This window comes from Perca fluviatilis, chromosome 8 (assembly GCF_010015445.1).
Source record: "Perca fluviatilis chromosome 8, GENO_Pfluv_1.0, whole genome shotgun sequence".
NCBI classification, from domain to species: domain Eukaryota; kingdom Metazoa; phylum Chordata; class Actinopteri; order Perciformes; family Percidae; genus Perca; species Perca fluviatilis.
Window position 1 is genome coordinate 19,095,336 of NC_053119.1, and position 22,455 is coordinate 19,117,790.

The 22,455-nt window shown below is 39.0% G+C and overlaps 1 protein-coding gene across 6 annotated transcripts; it reads left to right on the forward strand.

Annotated features, from left to right (window-relative positions):
• The first annotated feature begins 3,504 nt into the window (after nt 1-3,504).
• ano5a (anoctamin 5a) lies at nt 3,505-22,406 on the forward strand. Of its 6 annotated transcripts, none has more exons than XM_039808698.1 (22): nt 3,505-3,817; nt 7,027-7,094; nt 7,552-7,689; nt 7,986-8,027; nt 11,291-11,398; nt 12,555-12,623; nt 13,356-13,640; nt 13,925-14,044; nt 14,206-14,321; nt 14,415-14,549; nt 14,677-14,782; nt 14,935-14,995; nt 15,253-15,404; nt 15,762-15,842; nt 16,857-17,085; nt 17,255-17,427; nt 17,542-17,639; nt 18,069-18,199; nt 18,432-18,637; nt 18,736-18,935; nt 19,906-20,011; nt 20,235-22,406. In XM_039808698.1, exons 1-22 carry the CDS (start codon nt 3,748-3,750, stop codon nt 20,463-20,465), a joined length of 2,925 nt encoding a protein of 974 aa, XP_039664632.1. In that variant the 5' UTR covers nt 3,505-3,747; the 3' UTR covers nt 20,466-22,406. The 6 variants fall into 6 exon arrangements, with proteins under 6 accessions (XP_039664632.1, XP_039664633.1, XP_039664634.1 ...); XM_039808699.1 differs by lacking the exon at nt 15,762-15,842 and adding an exon at nt 16,188-16,262; XM_039808700.1 differs by lacking the exon at nt 7,986-8,027.
• The last annotated feature ends 49 nt before the right edge of the window (nt 22,407-22,455 follow it).

Sequence of the window (22,455 nt, forward strand, 5' to 3'; positions counted from 1 at the left end):
GACAACACAAATTGTGTGCTAAGAATGCCAAATACAATGCACATGGAAGCGGAACAAATATGATCCTTATGACCTTATTGTTAAAGAATTAAAAAAAAATGAATCAACTAAAATAATTCAAGGTATATTGGTATATATATATAGAAATGTACAGCATTGTATGTATTGTCCTTAGTAACAGACTTCATTTAAAACACATTTGAAATTTTATCAGCCTTTTCTAATTATCTCAAGAACTGCCATAATATATCTATCAAACTTCTAACAATATGTGAACAGCAGTCTTCATACAGCAATATAACAGTAACAACGACTGTCACATGAATAATTATAAAAATAATAATGGTCACAACTTTAAATAATAACAGTGCTTAACTGAACAGCAATATGCACCTGTTGTATTTTAATGCAGGCTTATAAAAATAAGGTAAAAACCACTGCTGGGTGAACCGAAAAGGCTCCAGGATTAATAAATCCTGGCTGTTAGCCTGGTCGGAAACAGGCTAGCTGCACAGAATAAATCTCCATGGTGATTTATGTGCCACTCCGCTTTCGTGAAACCGAGTCAAGGCTAAATTCATCCAGGATAACGGAGAAATCCCAGCTTAATCCCTTATTTTGATTTTGTAAAACAGGCCCCCAGACTATCCAGCTACCAGGCCGGTTGCTCTGTTGCCGGGTAAGACTGTGTTAACACGGACTGCCTGGTGCAGAAATGCTTGTATCCAACTAACTGCTAACTGCTGATGGAGTTTGTGACTGTTAAATACCGACCATTCTACATTCCACGCAAATTTACGGCTGTGTTTATACTCTGTGTTTACAGCCCACCAAGCGCTAATGCTAGTAGCTATGTGTTAGCTGAACTTTACGGTTTCCTATGTCGTTTTTATATAATGTCGTTTTTATATATTTTAATTGTGTAACCACTTGAGCCACGGTGAAACATTGTTTCGTGTATATGGTTGAAATGACAATAAAACACACTTGAGTTGAGTTGACTGTCTGCCTGTCTGTCTGTCTGTAAACGGTAGGCGTGGCTTGGGAGTAGAAACTAATAAAGCAGCGAAGCAAGTGCATTCTGGGATTTGGTGTCTTTCATCCACATGAGCCCAAAACACATTTTCTGGCTTTTCTCGGCCTAAGCCACCAATTTCTAAAAGAAATTTCACATTTCTACTACATAAGTGACCCATTTTAAAGATATGTTCATCTTTGCAACGGTGAAATATCCCTTTAAGTACTTGAGTGACAACATGAAAACAAACAAAATGAAAATAATGCCAATTCATTGCCACTATTAAAATCTATAGCCTATTCATCGTAACTGTTTCAGCGTTAGTTCATTCCTTATAGCCAAGATCTAGCTACAGTACTATTAGTTAAGCTTTATAACAAGCTAAATTAACACAGTTATTTAACTCATGTTCAAAATAAACTCACCGTATTAAATGTTCCGGTGTGAGCTTGACTTATTGAATATGTAACAAATATAGGATTACACAATGTAGCTTTCCAAGTTGTTGCTTCAGTAGTTTTACTTCTCCTGCAAATGTCCCCCTTTTGACAAAAAAAGTCCACATTTACAGGAATTACCAAAACAAAAGTGTATTTTACTTGAGGATTATTATATAGGCTGTTTCACTCCAAGCTTAAGTTGTTTTTTTGATACTTGAGGTATTATAATAGTATTTGACATACAAAATGTATGACCAACCTATGAAAAACGATGCCTACCCCACATTGTATTAAACTTTAATTTATTTAACCACTATTGAAATGCTGCTTAACGCATAAATAGTAATAACTAATCCTTAATATATTTTACTGTTACTACTTTTACTTGTGTCAATTTACATTTGATGTAGTTTTTGCTGTGTTTAAACATGGCTGTATATTTATATAATTCTAAAAAAGAAATGTTTTTCATCTTTATCTGCTTTAAATTGTAGGTCTACTGACACTTGCAGTCGGAGTAGGCCTACTTGATATTTGTGAGCTTTGTGTTTGTGTGATTCCTATTTCTGTTTCCCATCCTTTCTCTTTGAGTGTTTAAAAAGAAAAGAAAAAAGAAAAACAAACCGGTGGCCCTCTGTGCCTTGTTATTAAAGATGAGTTTCACCATTAGTCTTGGAAGCCTTGGAAAGCAGTGCACACCCAGGAGGACCCACATGTCAGGCAGGAGAGGCGATATAAGGCTCAAGAAAAAGTGGTCGCGAAAATAAGCGGCTGTATTTCTGTACTCAGCCACACCCCACAGAGGAGGACAACATAATTACACCAGTGCAGGACTGTGCAAACCACTTGAAGAGTGACAGAGGGGGCCGCTGCGGTTGCATCTGACCGGAGTGGAAGTACAGGGTGGAGGTGGCTGGGAGGAGCAGGGAGAAGCTGCTGCTAGACCCTTTCCTTAAACGTACAGACGAGGTGAACGACTGGGAAGATAAACTAAACATCACACTGCTTTAAACAACAAAACAAAACACTAAACTAAACATCCGAGTGATTGCTGAAAGATTCACTGAAGCTCACAATCCTGGAAAGGGCTCCTCAGCAAAGAGTTTAAACTGTGATGTTTTATTTTACTGATGGATTTAGATAGGCTATAGCTATAACTCTTGAGGGTTCATTCTCAACAGATCTTTTCTTTTTAATTGTCTGAACATCTTCTCAGGTGGGAGACTGAGATGATAGCCTATCCAGACAGTGAGTGGTTGGTTGTGAAGAAGTTCCTGGAAGCTGAGCTCACTCTGGATATTTAGACAAACAAATTTTCTTTTTAAGTTGAACCTATAAGCAAATAAGTGCTCTAAAGGAACATCGTGACACAGCATCAATACCCAAAGTCTGTTCTTTGTTTAGTCTTTGTTAAATGTAGCCTCATTTGCATGGCTCATGTGATGGCATGCAGATGATTGCCCAACAGACTCTTAAAACCTATGCTACATGGTTTCACTTCCAAATTTTTCAACCATCAAGTGGCAAAAAAAAAGAAGAAAAAACTGCTTTAAACAGTGCCACAAAGATAATCCAGAATATAGGCTACTTCTTTTATTACATTGCCTCTAATTAAATTTAATTGGTCATCATGAAAGGTGTCCTTATCTCAAACGGCTGGTGAGCATGGCAACACTCCTCACGAAAAGCAATAATGAACCTCTGGTTTAAATTGAAAAGTGGAGCTATGTTTTATTTTATTTTCTAAGTAGAATACTGAGGTGCAACCATTAATGAAGTCATTAGCTAAGGAAGTCCATGGAAGAAATAAGCCTCTAACTTGTTCGTTAGCTAACATTAGCTTAATTCGTTGCTGTTTTGGTAGGTAGGCTAGCTATGTGTTAGGTTAATATTTAGGTTAATATTTCATATTATTTGGACTACGCATTTGTGTTTCTTCAGTAGGCTACCTAGCGGTAAAATATAAAACAAAAAAAGACATTTGAGTACATCCCCAGGCTCATTGGCTTGTGGTGTGGAGCCACTCCCCCCACTCCCTTCATGCTGAAGTGATGCAGCAGTCTGCGGTCAGTGGGGGAAGGAGGGAAGACTGGCTGATAGCCTGGTGGCTGGTGGACTTAACTAATGTTAGCTACGTTAGGCGAGGCGTCTCTCAAGAGGACTACTGCGAAGAAGCTCGGTTAGGAGTTCAAGCGTAGAAAAGCGGTACAGACATCGTCTGGCTGGGGAAATCTTGATGTACATGAGGACCGATAACTAAGCACGGCTTTGGTACACGAGAAACTCAACATGCACCGAATAACGGGGCAAGCGGGAGGGGACAGTTTAATTGAGATGAGGCCAACAGACCCTTTCAATGGTGAGTAACGTTAGGTAAACCCAGCCTGAGCCAGGTCTGCCCTCAGGCTGTGGAGTTCCGTAGTTTTCACATTCCAAATGTTGCCATGACTTGTGTTGTGCTTCATTAGAGTTTCCTACTGGGAAATAATTTAAGACTAAACTGAGATTGGTATTCCCCAGTCTGTTAAGAAGAACTTTAAAATATAGGCTAATGTGTTCCAAGACTAGGCTACTAACAAATATTACACTAAAACCAAAACCCTTTAAACATTACTCTATGTGAATATTTTATTGGACACCGCTTACACGAACTGAAACGGTCTAACGGCCATAACAACATAACGTAACCATAACTATGCCATTTTTCAATGACAACAAAGGTAAACAACACATTTTAAGTTAGATTTGCGTCACTATCTTCCTGGGACAATTGATAAATTACAGTGTGTATGTGGCAGTAACAACCTGTACCACCTTCACTTATACACAGGACATTTGATAATGGATTCAAGTAATATTTGCTCAACTATTTAAAAATGTATACCACCCTGCACATTTCCCCTTTAACACTATAACCAGCTGTCTGACTTCCTTTCTATGGGAGCAGCAGTGATCCAGCCAGCCTCTGACAGCTGGCCTGTTTACTGGAAACACTTTGTCACTTATAGGCGCCCCTCGATCTCTGCTTCTGGCTAAATGTAAAATTTGAACAAACGCTTAGAGAATTGTTTTTTTTTGCCATTCATGGTGTCGCTGAATGGAAAATGATTCACCCTGGATGCCCTTCAGCAACCCTTTTTAGTTTGAGTCGATGTAATAGTGTTGTGTTTCCTCTCCAGCATAGACAGAATAATATCGCAGATCACTGCAGGATCATGAACTATAGTGTTACTTTGGTATTGTGTGTTTATGGTGTTGAGATAACAGTCAGTGGGTGTTATCCACAAATCACAGTTATAGCAGCTCCACAACATTAAACACTGTAGTACTCTAATTCTTGATTATTTTAATATAGAGCTACATATATTCTACAATGGTGACTGCTGATGGAAAACAGCCTCTTTATAACTTCTAAGAATCGTTACAACTGAAACATATACAGTATTCCTATTGTATGACGTTGGGCCAGAAAAAATGAATTTTCAGGCTCAAAATATACACTCAAAAAGTCTTACTGTTACTGGTATATCCCCAGGCTGCTAATATTTCCAGACAACACATTTAGAGTCTAAATGGAAAACAAGCTCTCACAGTTTGCAGTATTCTTCGTGCACTGTATATAAATACAGATTCAAACACATGGAACTATATAGTTTGGAACTATATTGTAGGCACAAGTTCCCAGACTAATTAGGGTTGTGCTTTGACCATGTCGATTCAGACTAACTTGGATTGTCGCTTGTCATTGCTTCAGTGCTCACTCTTACTTCAAATATGGATTTCATTTATCTAGCATTGTCTGTGTGAACTGGCCTGTTAATACGAAAGACAACCAATGGCTTCCTGTCACAGGAAATCAGACACCCTCTCGCACTGTGTTTATATACAAATATAGCAGTTTGAAGTGAGGCTGGTGAATTTACGTTAACACCCTTGCTAGTGGTAACACTAAAAAACTATGGACGCAAAATTCAATACAACTATACAGTTAGGCATAGGCTACTAAAGAGTAGTTCTCATATCTCTTGTTATATCAATACACCAGCTGTATTTGTTGTTGCTGTTTTATAATGCAGCAGAACGTCCCTTTTATTATCAGTATAGCTGAGTTGTAAAATAAGTTTGTTTGTGTAAATAACAGATGCACATAAGGTTTTGAATATGGAGTCTGTTGGGTGGCTGTGGTAATAAATAAATAAAAAAGAGACAGAAGTAACCATGTGGTATTTCCACTGTGGACAAGATCAGCTTCCCTTTCTTGAACAAAGCCTTAACTGTGGAGGCTTCTTAGCTAGGTAGAAAAATACTGTTGTCTTAGCTGAGGGGCTTACACTAAGTGCTCTAATACTGTGTCCAACTGTGCAAGATTATGCTGAGAGGCATTCTAATATGTTGTGAAAGATTTTTTTTTTTTTAAACAGATGACAGCAATCCATCCCCCAAAGTCAATATCATAACTGTTTTTAAGGAAGATGAAAAAAGAAGTTGGATTTAACGTTGTTTGTTAAAACACTATAAAAGTCTGGCATAAAAGGTTGGCTATGTGTTTTAGCTTTAAATGTGCTGTAACTTGTACTGTTGTACTTCATATTTTAAATAACAAATAACTAACAATTACATTTCTTAGTTGTTACATTGTTACTGTGAGACATTAGCAATCACTTAGTCATTTAAGTAAAGCTTAAGTGAAAAACAGTGATTTAGTACAACAAAATAAAAAACTAAAGATCTGCAGTGAGAAAAGGTGTTGTATTCCAGTACTGGAAAATGTCATTTATTTTAGTTTTGAACCACTTACTTATACTTTTCTGACTTGGTGTGTAATAATGTAGAGACAGCGAAGGTTTACATAGCACAAGGTTCAAATGCTTGTTTCAGGTCTGTGTAAGCACATTTTCTGTGTTGAGTCCAGACTAATTATAACCTCAGAGAGACCATCAATTAGGATTTCTATTTAAACATTTCTATTTAAACATAGAGGCTGAAACCTTCTTCTGCTTTATGTTTTTGGCGATAGTGGTGCCAACAGCACTTGATGTTTGCCTTGCTTTTCCGTCTGCCCTGCTACTTGTTCATGTAAATTTCTTTGTCAGAAGGTTTTAACTGCTTTTGAGAGGCAATGAATGACCGGTGAAAGCAGAACTTTAGTATGGTTAAGACATGTTTCTCATACAGGTACCTTTTCAGTTTCAATCTCATTAAGGGGGTTTAACAGACTTCTCAGTCTCGTTTCCTGCAGTCACTCCTGTAGTCGTAGAATCACAGCACAGCAACATGGCTGTGTGTATTCTTTCACAGTGATCCTGTTAAGTCATGCTGTCTGGCCAGTGGGAGCGCTGCCACAAAATGCTGTACAAATATAGACCACAACATTGGCCGTCTGTCATTGCTGCCCTCTTAACTGAGGCAGCTTATTCGTATGCCTGAAACTTTACTGCCACCAACCTGCCTGTCTGAGAGTCCCTATGCTACTTGTTGTTATTATTATACAAAGGATTGAGAATACTGCCCTTTAAACATTGGCAATTCCATTCTTAATTTAGTGTTCCTTATGTTACTGTCTTGCAGATGGTATGAATGGCTACCACCAACATGCCTCGTCCAGCACAGGATCCCTCCAGCAGGGACCATCCCCGGTAAACACAAAACTCACCATGTGCTTACACTCACACCTTCATACACACATTTCTGTAAAGCAACTTATTTTGCCTTGATTGTGGACAGTCTGAGAAAGAGTTTTCTTTTCATACAAATTCCAAATCATAATTTTTTTAACATCCCATGTAATTATAAATGTTTGCAAGTGCTTCAGAATAGTTAGCAAATTCTTGGATGGTTTGAATTTACCAAAGCTACCAGCTACCCATTAGTCACACAGATTTTCTTATTGTGAATCCTCCACCAATCAACAGCCAACATGTGGTAGAAGGGTTAACTTGTCTATGTTAGTAGAGCCCATAACTTATAGTCTCAGTTTTGAGATTACATCCATTTTTCCAATCATAATAGTTTACAACCTGTAAATGTCATGAGAGAGTCAGATATAACCTGTATGCTACTGTGTATTCTCCTTCTTTCACACTGTACTTAAAGTCCCCTTTAAAGCCTGATGTGTGTGTAGAGACCTGTGAGTCTCTCAACACCAGCCTGGCATCGCTGGCCCCCTCTGACCACAGCGACAGTCCACAGTTTGAGGCTGAGACCTTAGAGCGAATCAATGCTTTGACTGGGGTAAGACACCAGTTCGAGGACACAGATGCATGCCGCTGTGTCAGTGTCTGCGTGTTTGTGTCTTCTCACTTCATCGCCGGACTCTGATCATGGCTGACTTATAACATTCAGTGGTTTTGATGGTTTTATGAGTGTTAAACATAATCTGTAACAATGTGTAAAAGTAATGCAAGTGCGGAGTGTCTGACAATTTGATCACCTCCGTCCGTAAGGTTGCTGCTACAGTTTTAGCTGTATGTTGTTGAATTTGTTGTGTTGTTAGGCTTTCTCTCACTGTCCACTTGGTTCCTCCACAGCTGTCGAGAAAGCAGGCACTATTCCTGAAGTTTCGTTCCAGGGTATGGCATGGTAAAACAGGCTTGTGATGTGATGCAACTTTATGCATATGTCTGCCTGCCAGCCTTTATTTCTTTCTTGAGAAATGTCTGTTCAGTGTTGAGTTTCTCCACCGGCACTAAATATTCAGAGAATATAGCTTGGGCATCAGAGTTGAAATCTATACACATTTTTTGGCAGAGAGCTGATGCTGGCTTCTGGAGAGCATGTTTTTTTTCTGCAGAGATTAATGGAAACATGCTGAGCTATGTGTTGATGTATCATAAGAGTTCATTAAAAATGGAAAATGCCTTTTCACTTGCTTTGTTCTCACCTGTGATAATCGTCTGCTTCACTGAAGAGAAATCAACAGCCTGGTGGTGTTACAGCATAATTAGAAAGTGCACAATTGCACTCACACACGTAGTGCCTCGAACATGCACTGTATATCGTATTCGTCATTTTATTTGCCTAGCTGTTTTTGTGTGTGTGCATTTATGTGTGTTCCTGTAATTTAAATGTATACAGTCTATATTGGAATCATGACCCTGCCCTGTGCTCATGACAGGACTGGACTTTGCTGTGGCTGACCATATAATGTACTGTACTGTAGGCTTCTTAGTGTGTAACCAATTTAAATGAAAAGTTGAATCATTACCCTTTTAACAGCAGCTAATCCTTAAGAAAAATAACTTGCAATAAGCTTTTCTAAAATTCTGGCTCCCTCCAACTATGATTTAGCTGAGTGGAAGATCACATGAAGGAGTCAAGAAGAGGGGCGGCAGCTGCACATCTATAAATTGCCTCTATAATGAAGACTGGAAACAAAAGCTGAGTGTATGGTTCTCCTCCCTACAAGAAGTTTCAGTTGCATGAAATTTTTAGGGAGGCTCACTGAACCAGATACGATGTTTTCTGCAAATCTGGAAATCACAGTATTCATTTTTCCTTTTTTAGCTCTGGAGAAAAACACAATATTCTCTGTGTTTAGTGAAGTCCTCAGGATTGCAATTATGAAATATAGCTATAATCCAGAGATCTAGAGGCAACCATTTACTACATTTGGCTAACAGATTTAAAAAAAATCCTTCATATTGTTGAAATAATATAGCAAAAAAAAATGAACCCTCACCATTAGCTTTTGTGGCACTAATATCAGTGACAATGAAGCAGCTGTGATATATTTAAGATCAAAGAGGTGACCAGTTCCTTTGAAGTTCTGTTCAAAACTTATTTAGCCCCAAAAAAGAAATGCTTTGAAAGTAATATTTTAAAGAAACCCCTCCCTGAAACTAGTAGCCTATTTATCTTAAACCATGTTCTACATTTACTCTTCTTAATTAAGATAAAAGACATACACTTGTTTAAACACCCAGTAGTTTGGGGTTAGTTGGTAAATGTATAGAGCGCTGTGGCCTCTACCAGCTTTACTGAGCAGAAGCAAGTCCCAGCGGATGCACTGATTCCATATGGCTGATCTGTAATTACAGCAAATTAGAGAGTTTTTGCAGTAACGTCCCAGTTAAAGAAAGCATCCACCCTGTCATGGTCAAAATGGTCCAATATAGTCTGGGAGGTAATGCAGACCAGTGGTTATCTTAGAACTTATGCATCATTTGGGCTAAGATAACTGTAAAAACACGTAGACACAAATTCTTCAAGTTAGTACAGTAGGAATCAGGGTGGTAGATCCAGCTGTAGAGCTAAAGACAGCTGTCTTACCTACAGTATATGACTACTTGTTTGAGGCAATTTACATGCATTATCCACTGATAAGTGTCCCATTTGCACTTTATACATTGTTGTGGTAAGGTGTCCACATTAATTCAAACAGTCAAGTCAGACTGGGGAGATTATGCACCAGTTATCAGTTTTGGTTTTCAGCCTTATCAGAGCAATTTTCTCAGTTGGCTTTTCAGCTGACATTTTACTGGTTATCTGAAATATTAGACAACATGTATGTGGGACTTTTACTCTCCTGATGGTCTTTGTTGTACAGTATAGTGATATCAGCTCTCCTGACGCTGTGCTCTTATTACATTAGCTAGCTACCTGGCAGTCGCTAAGCTATCACTGTGCTGATGTCATGTCTAGGAGACTCCTTAGTATCCCTTCTCCTGTCTCTCTCCCTCACTCTTTTTCTTCTGAGCAAGTGAGGGCTTGCTCTGGGACGTGAGTGGACTGGATGGTGCTCCTGTAGCTGGGTGATCAGTGGAATGAGAGTGAGAGAAGCAGTGCTTTTCCATACTCCCTGGAGAAGGGCAATTTCTTTCAGACAGCTAGTCTTTCCGCTGCTGCATCATTACCATAAAGGGAGTGGGCCATGGAGGTAAAGTGCTCTTCCTTTCCTCCCTACCCCCACAGCGTTGTGCTGATGGACAGGGCTAGCTTTGTCAGAACTACAGTACAGTGTGATGATGTAGTTTTTGTGATGCCGAATTGTCTTCAGTCCAGTGTAGGAAGCTATGACAGAAGTAACTGGTACATGGTTATTTTTAGCTTTCTGAACAGCTGAAGCAGCACTAGCAGAAAGCAGGCATGCCTTCCTTTCCTCCCTTCAAGCATTCCTGTGTAGTTCATTTCTCTTCAGCCCTGTGGCTACTGAAGAGACGGACACTGAAGGGCTGACATTTCTTTAGCCACCAATATTGGTGTTTTCAGACACTGTGGATTCCAGAATTTACAGAAAAAGCAAATAAGCACCAACAATGTTGGAGTGTGGTGTGTCAATGAATTAGTAGTCCTTTCCACATATCCTTTGCTATAACATGTAACCTGAGGTTGTGTTTAATGAGTTGACAGAAGGCTTGAAATCCAAGCATTCTAAATCATCTTTCTGGATGTTTTTTCTTTGGTACAACAAAGATTTCGTTAAAAGCACATTTTCATCTTCAGTAAATCCTATAAAGGGGACATGAGCAACATGAAACATCATAACCATAGCAGATTACCTCCATTTAGCATGCTATTTGTGTTTAGAGTGAAAATATGATAATCAGTATTTTTTTGTTTGTTTTAGATAAACAGTTGAGTTTGAAGTGGTGTGAAGGTCTTTGGGTTTTGCTGTTAGACACTGACACATAGTTTGTGTGTGTGTGTGTGTGTGTGTGTGTGTGTGTGTGTGTGTGTGTGTGTGTGTGTGTGTGTGTGTGTGTGTGTGTGTGTGTGTGTGTGTGTGTGTGTGTGTGTGTGTGTGTGTGTGTGTGTGTGTGTGTGTGTGTGTGTGTGTGTGTGTGTGTGTGTGTGTGTTAACCTTAACCTTAACCTTTATTCCATCTCATTATAGATCGACAAACAAAAACACAGTAAAGACTCTGTGTTCTTCCGTGACGGAGTGCGCAGGATTGATTTTGTCCTGTCCTATGTTGACGATAAAGATGGTGAGAGAAAACAGGTAAGAAACAACTTCTGGGCACTGTTTGTTCAATATATTTCCCTAGTTCACTTACTACAAGCATGTTTTTCTAATAACTTATGTTTTGTTTCTTGATGAATGTTTTTTAGTGTCATTGTGGTATTTCCAGAACTAAATATCTTGAAATCCTAAAATATCACACAAAAGAACAGCAGTGTTATTTCCACTTCTTGATTTAAACAGTGAAATCTGTTTCTTACAGGATATCCTCAGAGTTCACAGTGTGTGTCAGCGGCATGCCCCAAATACCACAACACTGATACAGTTAGATAAACTGTTATTCTCAGATACTGTCAGTAATCCTCTTTAGGAATTTTCTTAGGTCACTTCTAGAGATAGACTTACTTACAGACCTTTTTTCTTAGGGAAATAACTTTGAAGAAGTTCTGTACTGTCGCTGGCCAGATGTGTTTTTGTGGCGTGTCTCTTTACCAGCTGTGTGGGGTGCTGAAAGACTTGTGTTTGACTAGTGTTTGACACTGAGCTGTTAGTCTTCACATCTCTGTGTTAGCACTCGGATATGAGGCAGTCTGTGTCATAGCCAACTCACATTTTACCCACAGCCTTGTTAGTGAGTCAACATTCCGACCTCTGGCATGTATTATCTGCATGTGTTGTAAAATGTGACAGCTCTAACAAAGAGGTACATTTTTTAGTTTGGTATTATTTTGCTGATATAGACAATTCCTTTCTCTGTGCTTATTTCTGAAAACGTTAAACCTAATTATGGTATGGTAACGTTATTTCATACTACTGCACTACCACAAGTAACTTTCACTAGTTGCACTCAGTGACTGCTACTATTGAAAATACTGTGCTAACTGACACTGCCTTATCCACGCCAGTAGTTCAACATTGTTATACCTGCTGAACTGACTGTGACGCCATGTTTACTTTGATTTTACATGTTTTGTTTTTGACTTGATCTACTTACATTTGCAGTATTCAACATTATTGCAGTTGTATATCATCAGTTGTGTATTATACAACGTGAGCCACAGTGTATATCATGCTTTTCACATAAGTTTGTCTGTACTTCATTTTGTTATACAATAGATTTCGCTGTTGTACAATGGCAGTAAAGGAATATATATATCAAACTAATAAATATACATTGCTTTGTTTTCTTCTAAAGGAGAGGAGGAGGTTATATGAGGCCAATCTAGTGAATGTCGGCCTGGAGCTGGAGATCGAAGATAAATCTGTAAGAGCGTCCAGTTATTGATTTGATTATGTCTAATGTGAAAGGAAATTAAGTGGCCAACAAAGACATGCATTTATGTATGTGTACATCATACAACATATCTGTTTTTGCCGTTTTTTAATTTTTCTTGTTTTTACAAAGACAAAAAACAATAGAAGTGCTTTTGTGATAAAACTATAAACCAGTGCATAGAGCTGGGTGATTTGTTTCCCTAAAAAAATCGATTAGATTCCCCCCCCCCCCTTCCATTTAAAACAAAATAACTGTGAACTGTAAATATATTTTAAAAATATATATTTACTGTATTTAATTAAAGTGCATCAACATAAACAAAATTGCAAAGGCAAACCCTTTCTCTACGTGAAAAGTCACTGTGCAGTGTGCAACAAAGATTGTTAAACATCCAAATTATTTATACTGTATTTGGATAAAAAAAATCCAAAAAATCGATTTTTTGAAAATATGAATCGATTTGACCTACCAACTCGATTTTTAAATCAAATCGATTTTTTTTCCCCAGCCCTACCAGTGCATAAGTGTCTTTTTTAACACAGCAAAAGCAAACTGCCAATTATCTTTATACCATAAAGTCAACTAACCATGAATTTTACATAAATCCTTTAAAGGGCACTTTTTAGGTATCTCCTTTTATCACTAAATTAGTTTTTTAGTTTATGAGTCAGTAGCCCTACACTCATACTGTATCACCTGTGTCACTGTCATTATCATCAGGAGTCAGACGATGGAAAGACTTATTTTGTGAAGATCCACGCTCCATGGGAAGTGTTGGCCACCTACGCAGACGTGCTGAAGATCAAGGTGCCATTCAAGGCCAACGACATCCCAAACAACAGCGAGATGCCCATGAACTGGCTGTCCACCCCCTTTCGTCTGCCGGAGAAGATCATGCACCCCGAGCCAGACTTTTTCACAGCTCCCTTCGACAAGAGCAAGTCTGACTTCTTCCTTATTGATGACAAAGACACGTTCTTCCCCCCATCTAATCGCAACAGGATAGTAAGTATTCTGTGACCTTTCTTATCTTGTTTGTGAGCTCCAAATGAAAACATTCTCCTGACATAAAATCTGAATCTGCTATAAATACTTCAGTATGCTGCAGTTCCGTGTGCAAGCCTATACACAAATCCAGTAGGTTATGTCTCTTGTAAAGAATGAAATAGTATCTCTATTATTAACTGTTGTGAATACAGAAGCAACTTTATAACAATGATTTCATCCATACATATTTCAACCCTCTGAATAACAAAACACTATGTCCCTCTCTTTCTCTCTCTGCCCAGGTCTACTACATCCTGTCCCGCTGTTCATACCTCAGGGAAGAATGTGGAGATAGAGACAAGAAGGGGATCAAGAGATTACTCAACAACGGCACCTACACTGCTGCCTTCCCCCTGCATGATGTGAGCCTCTTTTGGTGAACTTTTGGCACTTTTTTATAATTCGAAAAAAGACATACAATGTGCACTAATGCTGTTGGAGGCAGTGTTGGATGTTGCATTGCAAGGATGAATAATATTGCATTAATGCTATGCATGTGACTGTGTCTTCTGTGTGAGTGCAGTGTAGATACTGGACAAGATCTAAGGATGCTAATTGTGAAAGTGACAGATACAGTCTCTACAAACACTGGGCCGGATTCTTCTGTTTCTTCAAGGAGCAGCCCCTCAATCTTATAAGGTAAGACTCAAAAACAAAGTAGTCATATCTGATGTGTAGTTACTCAACATTAACTAAAAGAATTGACAGCAAAAATGTTTTTCCCTTCAACAGGAAGTATTATGGGGAGAAGATAGGTATTTATTTTGCTTGGCTGGGCTTCTACACTGAGATGCTGTTGTTTGCTGCAATAGTTGGGACAATTTGTTTCATCTTCGGATTCCTCACCTACGATAACAACCAGTGGAGGTGATTTTTGTCAAGAATTCGAGCCTGTTTTGTTGGTCTTTCAGGTGTCATTGTTTTATTAGATATTATTTTATTACTAATGTCGTTGTACTTTTTTGTTGAAAATTACTCTTTTTTTTCACTGCAGTAAAGAAATATGTAGTGAGGAAGTTGGAGGGAATATTGTCATGTGCCCGCTGTGTGACAAGAAATGTGGCTACTGGAAACTCAACACAACATGCAACTCCTCATGGGTGAGACATCTTGGTTTTGTGACTCAGTGGTTTTCGGTCATCATGAATTATGTTCTATCTACAATATGTGGCATTTGAAGGGTGGTTGCAGCTAAATGTAAATACATTTGTTTTTATTATCTCACTATTTCTTAAACATGTTCTTCTTTCAGCAATCACACCTGTTTGACAATGTGGCAACAGTGTTTTTTGCCATATTTATGGGGATTTGGGGTGAGTAAAAATGTCTGCTCTCTGCAATTTATATTTTCTAACCACGTACACCACCTAGTGGGAGCTGATGAATTGTCATTGAAGACCACTGTTACTCACTCTGTATTTAAAGAACCTATTCACCCATATCACAAATGTCATAAACCTTTTGCCTACTGAGGTGCTGAAATCTGCCACTTCTGCCACCACACTGGTATAACATAGCTGAATGGTGGTCAAAGCACTGAAAAATCAAATGTGTGGTCTATGCGCTGCAGTGACGCTGTTTCTGGAGTTCTGGAAGAGGCGGCAGGCTCGTCTCGAGTACGAGTGGGATCTGGTCGACTTTGAGGAGGAACAACAGAAGCTGCAGCTTCGGCCAGAGTATGAGGCCATGTGCACCAACCGCAAGCTGAACCGCATTACGCAGGTGTTTGTGTGCCCATGAAATACTAATATGCTCTATAATACGTGTAATGTACAACTCTAGGTCTCAGGTGCACATACTGTATGGCAAGATTAGATAGATTACAGTATATGTTGTATTTATTGAATAACTCTCCACACTAAGCTGGTTGCAGACATTCATTAGGCCAGTCTCTGGACTAAAACACTCTTGTTAATAGAAACTCTTTGATTAAGAACAATATTACTAAAGTAAAATTGACCAACTGTGTTTTCAGGTAATCAGGAATACGTAGTTGGTCATAGTGACCGATACAGATGTGTGAGATTAACAGAAACACAGTGCTGTAATTTTCCATGCCCACATCCCACCCTTCTTTAGGAAATGGAGTGGGTTCTAAACAGGACTTCTACAGATATATTGGGGAAGTTGTTGCTGTGCTGGGCCACCGTGGTGCTCTGGGTAAGGGTGGCACTTAACGTAGAATGCCACATTGGTGAGGAAAAGGTTTTGGTGTGGTTTGTGTGGATAGCAGACATTTCTGAAAAGACTCAGAGGCTTAAGTTTCCTTCAGTACCACGTTTGTCTGGTGGATCAGTATCTTGAAAGGCTGTCTTCGCTAGAAGACCGCTAGATGAAAGAATTGGACTCAGACACACACAAAGAGCTGTGATTGGGCAACCTCTCTCTGCCTTGCATCTGAGGCCAGTGGTAATTAAAGTAACCTGGCCTTTTAGAGCTGTCTTTTCAGGATATAACAAAGGGTGACTGACTCCTGTGTCCATGCTTTGCTTGCTTATGATGTAGGAAATGGAGCCATACTTACCCGTAACAAGCAAGTGTGCACGCACATGTCTGTCTGGAGCCACTGTGCTGTTATGGGTAAGCATTGTATCTTTGGTAAACTTGATGAATCTAAATGTCTTTCCTCCTCTAACTGTTCCTCCACCCTGTGTCTTTTTGTCTTTCCCATACTGTTCATCATCATCACTAATATGTGGCTAGGGCCAGTATATATAAAACTTCTAAGAAATGGAGTTCTCTCAAATTATTTGGGAGTTGAGACCAAATCAGAACACTTGTTTATTCATGGCATTCTGAATTCAAAAAATATGGGCAAAATTATGTCATTCTTAGAAATGGGACCAATTTAAGACCAAAGACTTAATGACTTTAAACATACTGGCCCAGAATATCACTGTTGTGGACTGTTTTTAGTAAAAACCCGTAACATATGAACAAGCTAATGGGAAGCCATTACGGAATATTTCTTTTCATGGGGAATGTCTGCAAACTTCAAGCATGACAGTTACTCCTAACATCTATATTGGCAATCATTCCCCGTGCTTTATTCATATGTCTACATGTGCTTTGGTGTTTGCACTTGCATCCGAATTGGTATGGTGTTTTCACTGTACTTTTGTCTTGTGACATGCAGTTGTCTTTCATGTTGTCTCTGTTGTCTCTGTCCTGAAGATCTCATTGATCATTGCCTGCATCATTGGGGTGATAGCGTACCGCCTGGCGGTGTACGCAGCCTTTGCCAGCATCATGAAGGACAGTGCCACCAGCGACCTGCAGGTGGTTGGCCCCTACATCACACCACAGCTGGCCACCTCTGTCACAGCCTCCTGCATCAACTTTATCATCATCATGATCCTCAACTTCATGTATGAGAGAGTGGCTATTTGGATCACTGACATGGGTGAGGGTCAGGGCGAGAGAGCGAGTCCCATATTATTAGGTTTCTCTGTCTTTATGTATTCCATTATCCATTTCATATTGATCCTTGAAATTGTTATCATGCAAAATGTGTTCCTTTTTTGTTTGATGTATTTAAAATCTATGTTTTATTATATTTTACTATGTGGCAGAAATTCCTAAGACCCACCTGGAGTATGAGAACAGACTGACTGTGAAGATGTTCCTCTTCCAGTTTGTCAACTACTACTCCTCCTGCTTCTACGTGGCTTTCTTTAAGGGCAAGTTTGTCGGCTATCCTGGAAATTACGCATATATGTTTGGCAGCAACCTGAGGAATGAAGAGGTACCAGATATAACAAAATTACATTGCATAAGATAAGCACTGGTAATTCAATTCGAGTCTGAATTTTAGTTGATGTTTGTTTCTTTCCCATCCCTCCTCGATCTCAACATTCAGTGTGACCCTGGTGGCTGTTTGATTGAGTTGACCACCCAACTGGTAATAGTGATGACTGGTAAACAAGTGTGGGGCAACATCCAGGAGGCTCTGGTCCCGTGAGTACTCCAACTGAACCGACCATTCAAAGCATAATTACTGTGCAAACAGAAACATATACAGAGGGGATACATTTCGCACACTCTCTTAACAGGCTTTGCAGCCCAATCACATAACTCATAGATATATCAACGATGGCTGGGGCCTTGTTTTGATATAATTTATCTTTTTCCAAATGTAGTGTTTTTTCACTTTTTAAATTTTTAGAGTCATCTTTGCTACGATGATTCTTTTTAATTCTGCGAGTTGATTTAGAAAATAATCAAAGTAATGTAATATAATATATCATTATCAAAACACAAAATCAATAACATGGCATTCAAAGAAAGATTTCTTTATAGCTATTGTTTACAATTCAATACTGCCTCCAATATGGCTGTTTGAGGGTGAAAAATCAAAGCTCTCTATCGCCCCCTGGTGTCCTTCAGGTGGCTGATGAACTGGTGGGGCAGCAGGAAGGCACGAAGCCACCCAGAGAGTCTGTACAGCCGCTGGGAGCAGGACCACGACCTGCAGGAGTTTGGACAGCTGGGCCTCTTCGACGAGTACCTGGAAATGGGTAAACATTCAGTACACCGTCAATTCAAATTTACACTATGTGTGATGTTGGGAGAAAATGTAAAGAACGTTTAGTAAAATAACCCAAATTACTGCTAGATGGATAGATGGATAGATGGATAGATAGATAGATAGATAGATAGATAGATAGATGGATAGATGGATGCAGTGTCCACTGACATTCTGCAGATGGTGCTGTTTCCATCCTACGGTCTATCCTCTCTGTGTCCCAGTGATCCAGTTTGGTTTCATCACACTGTTCGTCGCCTCCTTTCCCCTGGCACCCCTGCTGGCACTTATCAACAACATCATTGAGGTTAGAGTGGACGCCTGGAAGCTAACCACTCAGTTCAGACGTCCTGTGGCAGCAAAGGCCCACAGCATCGGAGCCTGGCAGGAAATCCTCAATGGGATGGCCGTACTCTCTGTGGTCACAAATGTGAGTGCAGGACAACAAATGTGTGCTTTGTGTCTGCTCATTATCTTCCCAGTTGTATCTCCAGTTTTTCATACACCGTTTCTTTGCCTGCTTTCTAGGCATTCATTGTGGCCTTCACCTCTGATATGATACCTCGGCTCGTGTACATGTACGCCGATCCAGAGGGTGCGATGACTATGAAAGGCTACATAAACAACAGCCTGTCTGTGTTTAATATCTCTGCGATTCCACTGGCCAACAAGCCTGATGACGGGGAGAACCCTCCCTGGTTCAACAGCTCCATCATCACAACCTGCAGGTGTGTGTGATTCTAAGGCATGTTTCCACTTTGGTGTTAATATATGACAGTGGTGGAAGACCTTAATTACAAAAAGAAATACCATCATGTAAAAATACTCTGTTACAAGTTAAAGCCCTTCATTCAAAATTCTACTTGATTAAAGTCAAATTAATTATTAACAGCATTAAAGTGTCAAAGGGTACATATTTATTTTGCAGAATCACACCTTAAATATATTCCATTATATATTATTATTATTATTATTATTATTATTATTATTGATGATTTAAAATGGCATTTATTTTAAATCACTATTTTATACCACTAACAAGGCTCAAAATAGCACCAGACTTAAACGGTAGCATAATGAGGGTCCCTTCATGCAAACCGAAGCATTGAGAACTTTGTAAGTGTACAGACAGTTTATTAAAAAGATAGATTATAAAGACAGTAGCGTTCGTGTTTACAATCGGGCACCAACTTGGAAAATAGTCATCACGAACGTTGAATCACGAACGCTGTGTTTGAGCTATGTTACTGGTTACTGGTTGCACGGCGTTCGTGGTTCGACTGCTCATGACTGTTTTCCAAGATGGCGCCCGAATGTAAACACAAACCCTATTATTAGTATTCAAGTAAATTTACTTAGTTACTTTTCACCACTGATATATGAAATGTCTGATCATGGTGGTGTGAAATAGTCCAGTGCCTTCTGGACATATTGGTACAAGATTTAGTTTAAATAAGTAAAAAAATTATAGAATATAATATATAGAATATAGAATTCTAATGTAGTAAAAGCCTAAAAATACAGCTACACCACTTGACTTAAATCACCATTTACAACTACACTACTATTAAAATGATGTGTGGTGAATATTGTATGTGTACTTTTTCATAATTATAATGCATTTTTATAGATAATTTTTAAGTTATTACTTCCTTTTCCATTACAAAATGCCCCAAAGAACATGTTCCTTCTTTGTAGGTATCGTGATTACCGCTACCCTCCTGGCCACGAGAGACAGTACTACCACACAATGCAGTTCTGGCACATTCTGGCTGCCAAGCTGGCTTTCATCATTATCATGGAGGTAAAACAGTGCTGAACGCAGTGCTTCCACCAGCACCACCAACACTTATTGACCACTTGAACTGGGCCTCACTTTTTTACCCTGGGCAGTAGTCGATGGTTACAGTAATAATAACCCCCATTCTACCACACACAGATAATACAAATCCATGCAGTTTTTTCTGCAGCTCTTCCTGACTCCAGCTTGAAGTAAAACTAACCTGTTGTTCCTTCTTGTTCCACAGCATGTTGTGTTTCTGGTCAAATTCTTTGTGGCCTGGATGATTCCTGATGTTCCCTCTGAAGTGAAGGCTCGAATAAAGAGAGAGCGCTACCTTGTCCAAGAGTATCTCCATAACTATGAAGTGGAGAAGCTAAAGATCCAACTCAGTCAAAATGGCCATACTGATTGTACCTGCCCGCCCATGATCTATCCGTCTCTACCCAAACATGAGATGCTGTCAGAATGTCTCTAGCCCAGCTAGCTGCTGGTCAATCAGCTGGGCATGATGGGAGGACATGGTGATGATGTAGATTGCCCTGCTTGTGTATTATGATACTGACCATCACTTTGCTGTAGTGCCTGTGTTGTTTGTCAACACACACACACACACACACACACACACACACACACACACACACACACACACACACACACACACACACACACACACACACACACACACACACACACACACAGTTTTCCATTCACAGCCATCCCTCCTCTTCTGATTGTGAAAGTGCACACAGGCGAAAGACAAAGTCTCCATGCATGCAGAAACGTGTATTTAAACCTCTTTCTCATATTTATGGCTTTTCACTCTATGTTGTAATCAAATTGCTGATGATAATCAACATTTGCTGTAAGAAAAGAAAGAGAAAATTGTATACACTGTGTCTAAGCCTGACAACTTGCTCTTATTTTAATAAGACTATTTATTTAAGTGCCACTATGAGTAACCAAAGACTGAATGCCTTAATATATCACACACTTATCATTGGTTCTATCTGCCATTAGAATAACAATTGATATTTAGAAACTGAGTGCTTGTTTATTATAGATTTTGAGTATTTCCCTTGTTCATATGTGCAGCTGTGTGAAGGGTTCCAGTTTCATATACTGTAAGTTTATGTTCAACTTGATTCAACTTTTGATTTTTTTTGTCAGTTACTGCAACAAATGTGAGCATTGTTTATTTGCATTGAAGTCACACCACAGATGTAACACAATTTTACCAAATGATTTTTATGTTCATAGGCTGGTCACTTTTTTGCTTTAATGTCATAACGGCCCAGCAATTTCTCCAGGCCAAAATCTGACATGTGAATTAGCTTTTTATGAAGACAAATCTGTGCAGCTGTTAGTACTGTGAGTAAGGGCAGATTTTGTTCTGCAATGGCCAGTTTTGGGCAGGAGCAGCAGCAGCAGCAGCTGGTGCATGTTGACCGTTGACAGTGAGTCCTGTTCCTGGAGATGACAAGCTTTAAGCCCTGAGAGAGTGAAGAGATTCCTTTTTAATGTGCCTCTGTTTACCAACACGTCGGAGCTAATAAAAGCCTGCCCCTACCTACTGAACTATGTTTGCTCCACTACACAAAGCACATCAGCCATCGCCCAGTTCTTGTGCTTTTGTTTTCCTCAGCTGTGTCTGTGTAGAGAAGGAAAGATACACATTCGTTTTTTTTATTTTGCACAAAGCACTTAATGAAACATGTCTACCAAGACATAAACATGTCAGTGTAAATGTTGTCATGCCACTACGTATTCATAATTAGTCTTTTGAATCTCTTCATTTAAATGGAATAACAGTTGTACTGTAGGTAAGAGGGAGTCTGAATTTAATATTTATATCATGCTTAAATGACAAGGATAAAGTTGTAGCTTTTTGTTTTAAAATTATATGAAGGACATTTCCTGTTTATTTGGCTGCCTACATAGAAATACAGTATGTGAGAAGTATCTGTTGTGAGATATTTGAATTTTAGGTAAAATAGCTGGCTGGCTGTGCAACAAACTCAGGCAACTAAATCTAGGTTTGTTTGAGATGCGTGTAGATGTGACTGATCACATAGCCGAGAGCAATGTTGGACTGATCCAGTTTGCCTTTTTCATGCTGTGCTCTCAGCTAAAGTCATACCTGTTGATGCCTTAATACATCTAATACCTTGTGTTTTTTTATTTTATTTCCTTGTATATCTCTTTTCTTATGTCTTCTTTTTGTTATGCTCTAGTAATATTTTATTGTATAACATTGCCATGCTTGAAAAAGAGTAAACCTGTTTATTGTATGCTTAAAGTTACAGTACAATTTAATGTTTTCATTCATTTGTTTCTGTAATTTTTGTTATTGTCCTGTATCCAAATGTGTATTGTAAACAAAGACAAATCTCAAAAATAAAGTACCAGTTCAACTTGAGTAATTGTTGGACATGTTTGGATCAATACTTTTTCATTTCTTTTCAAAA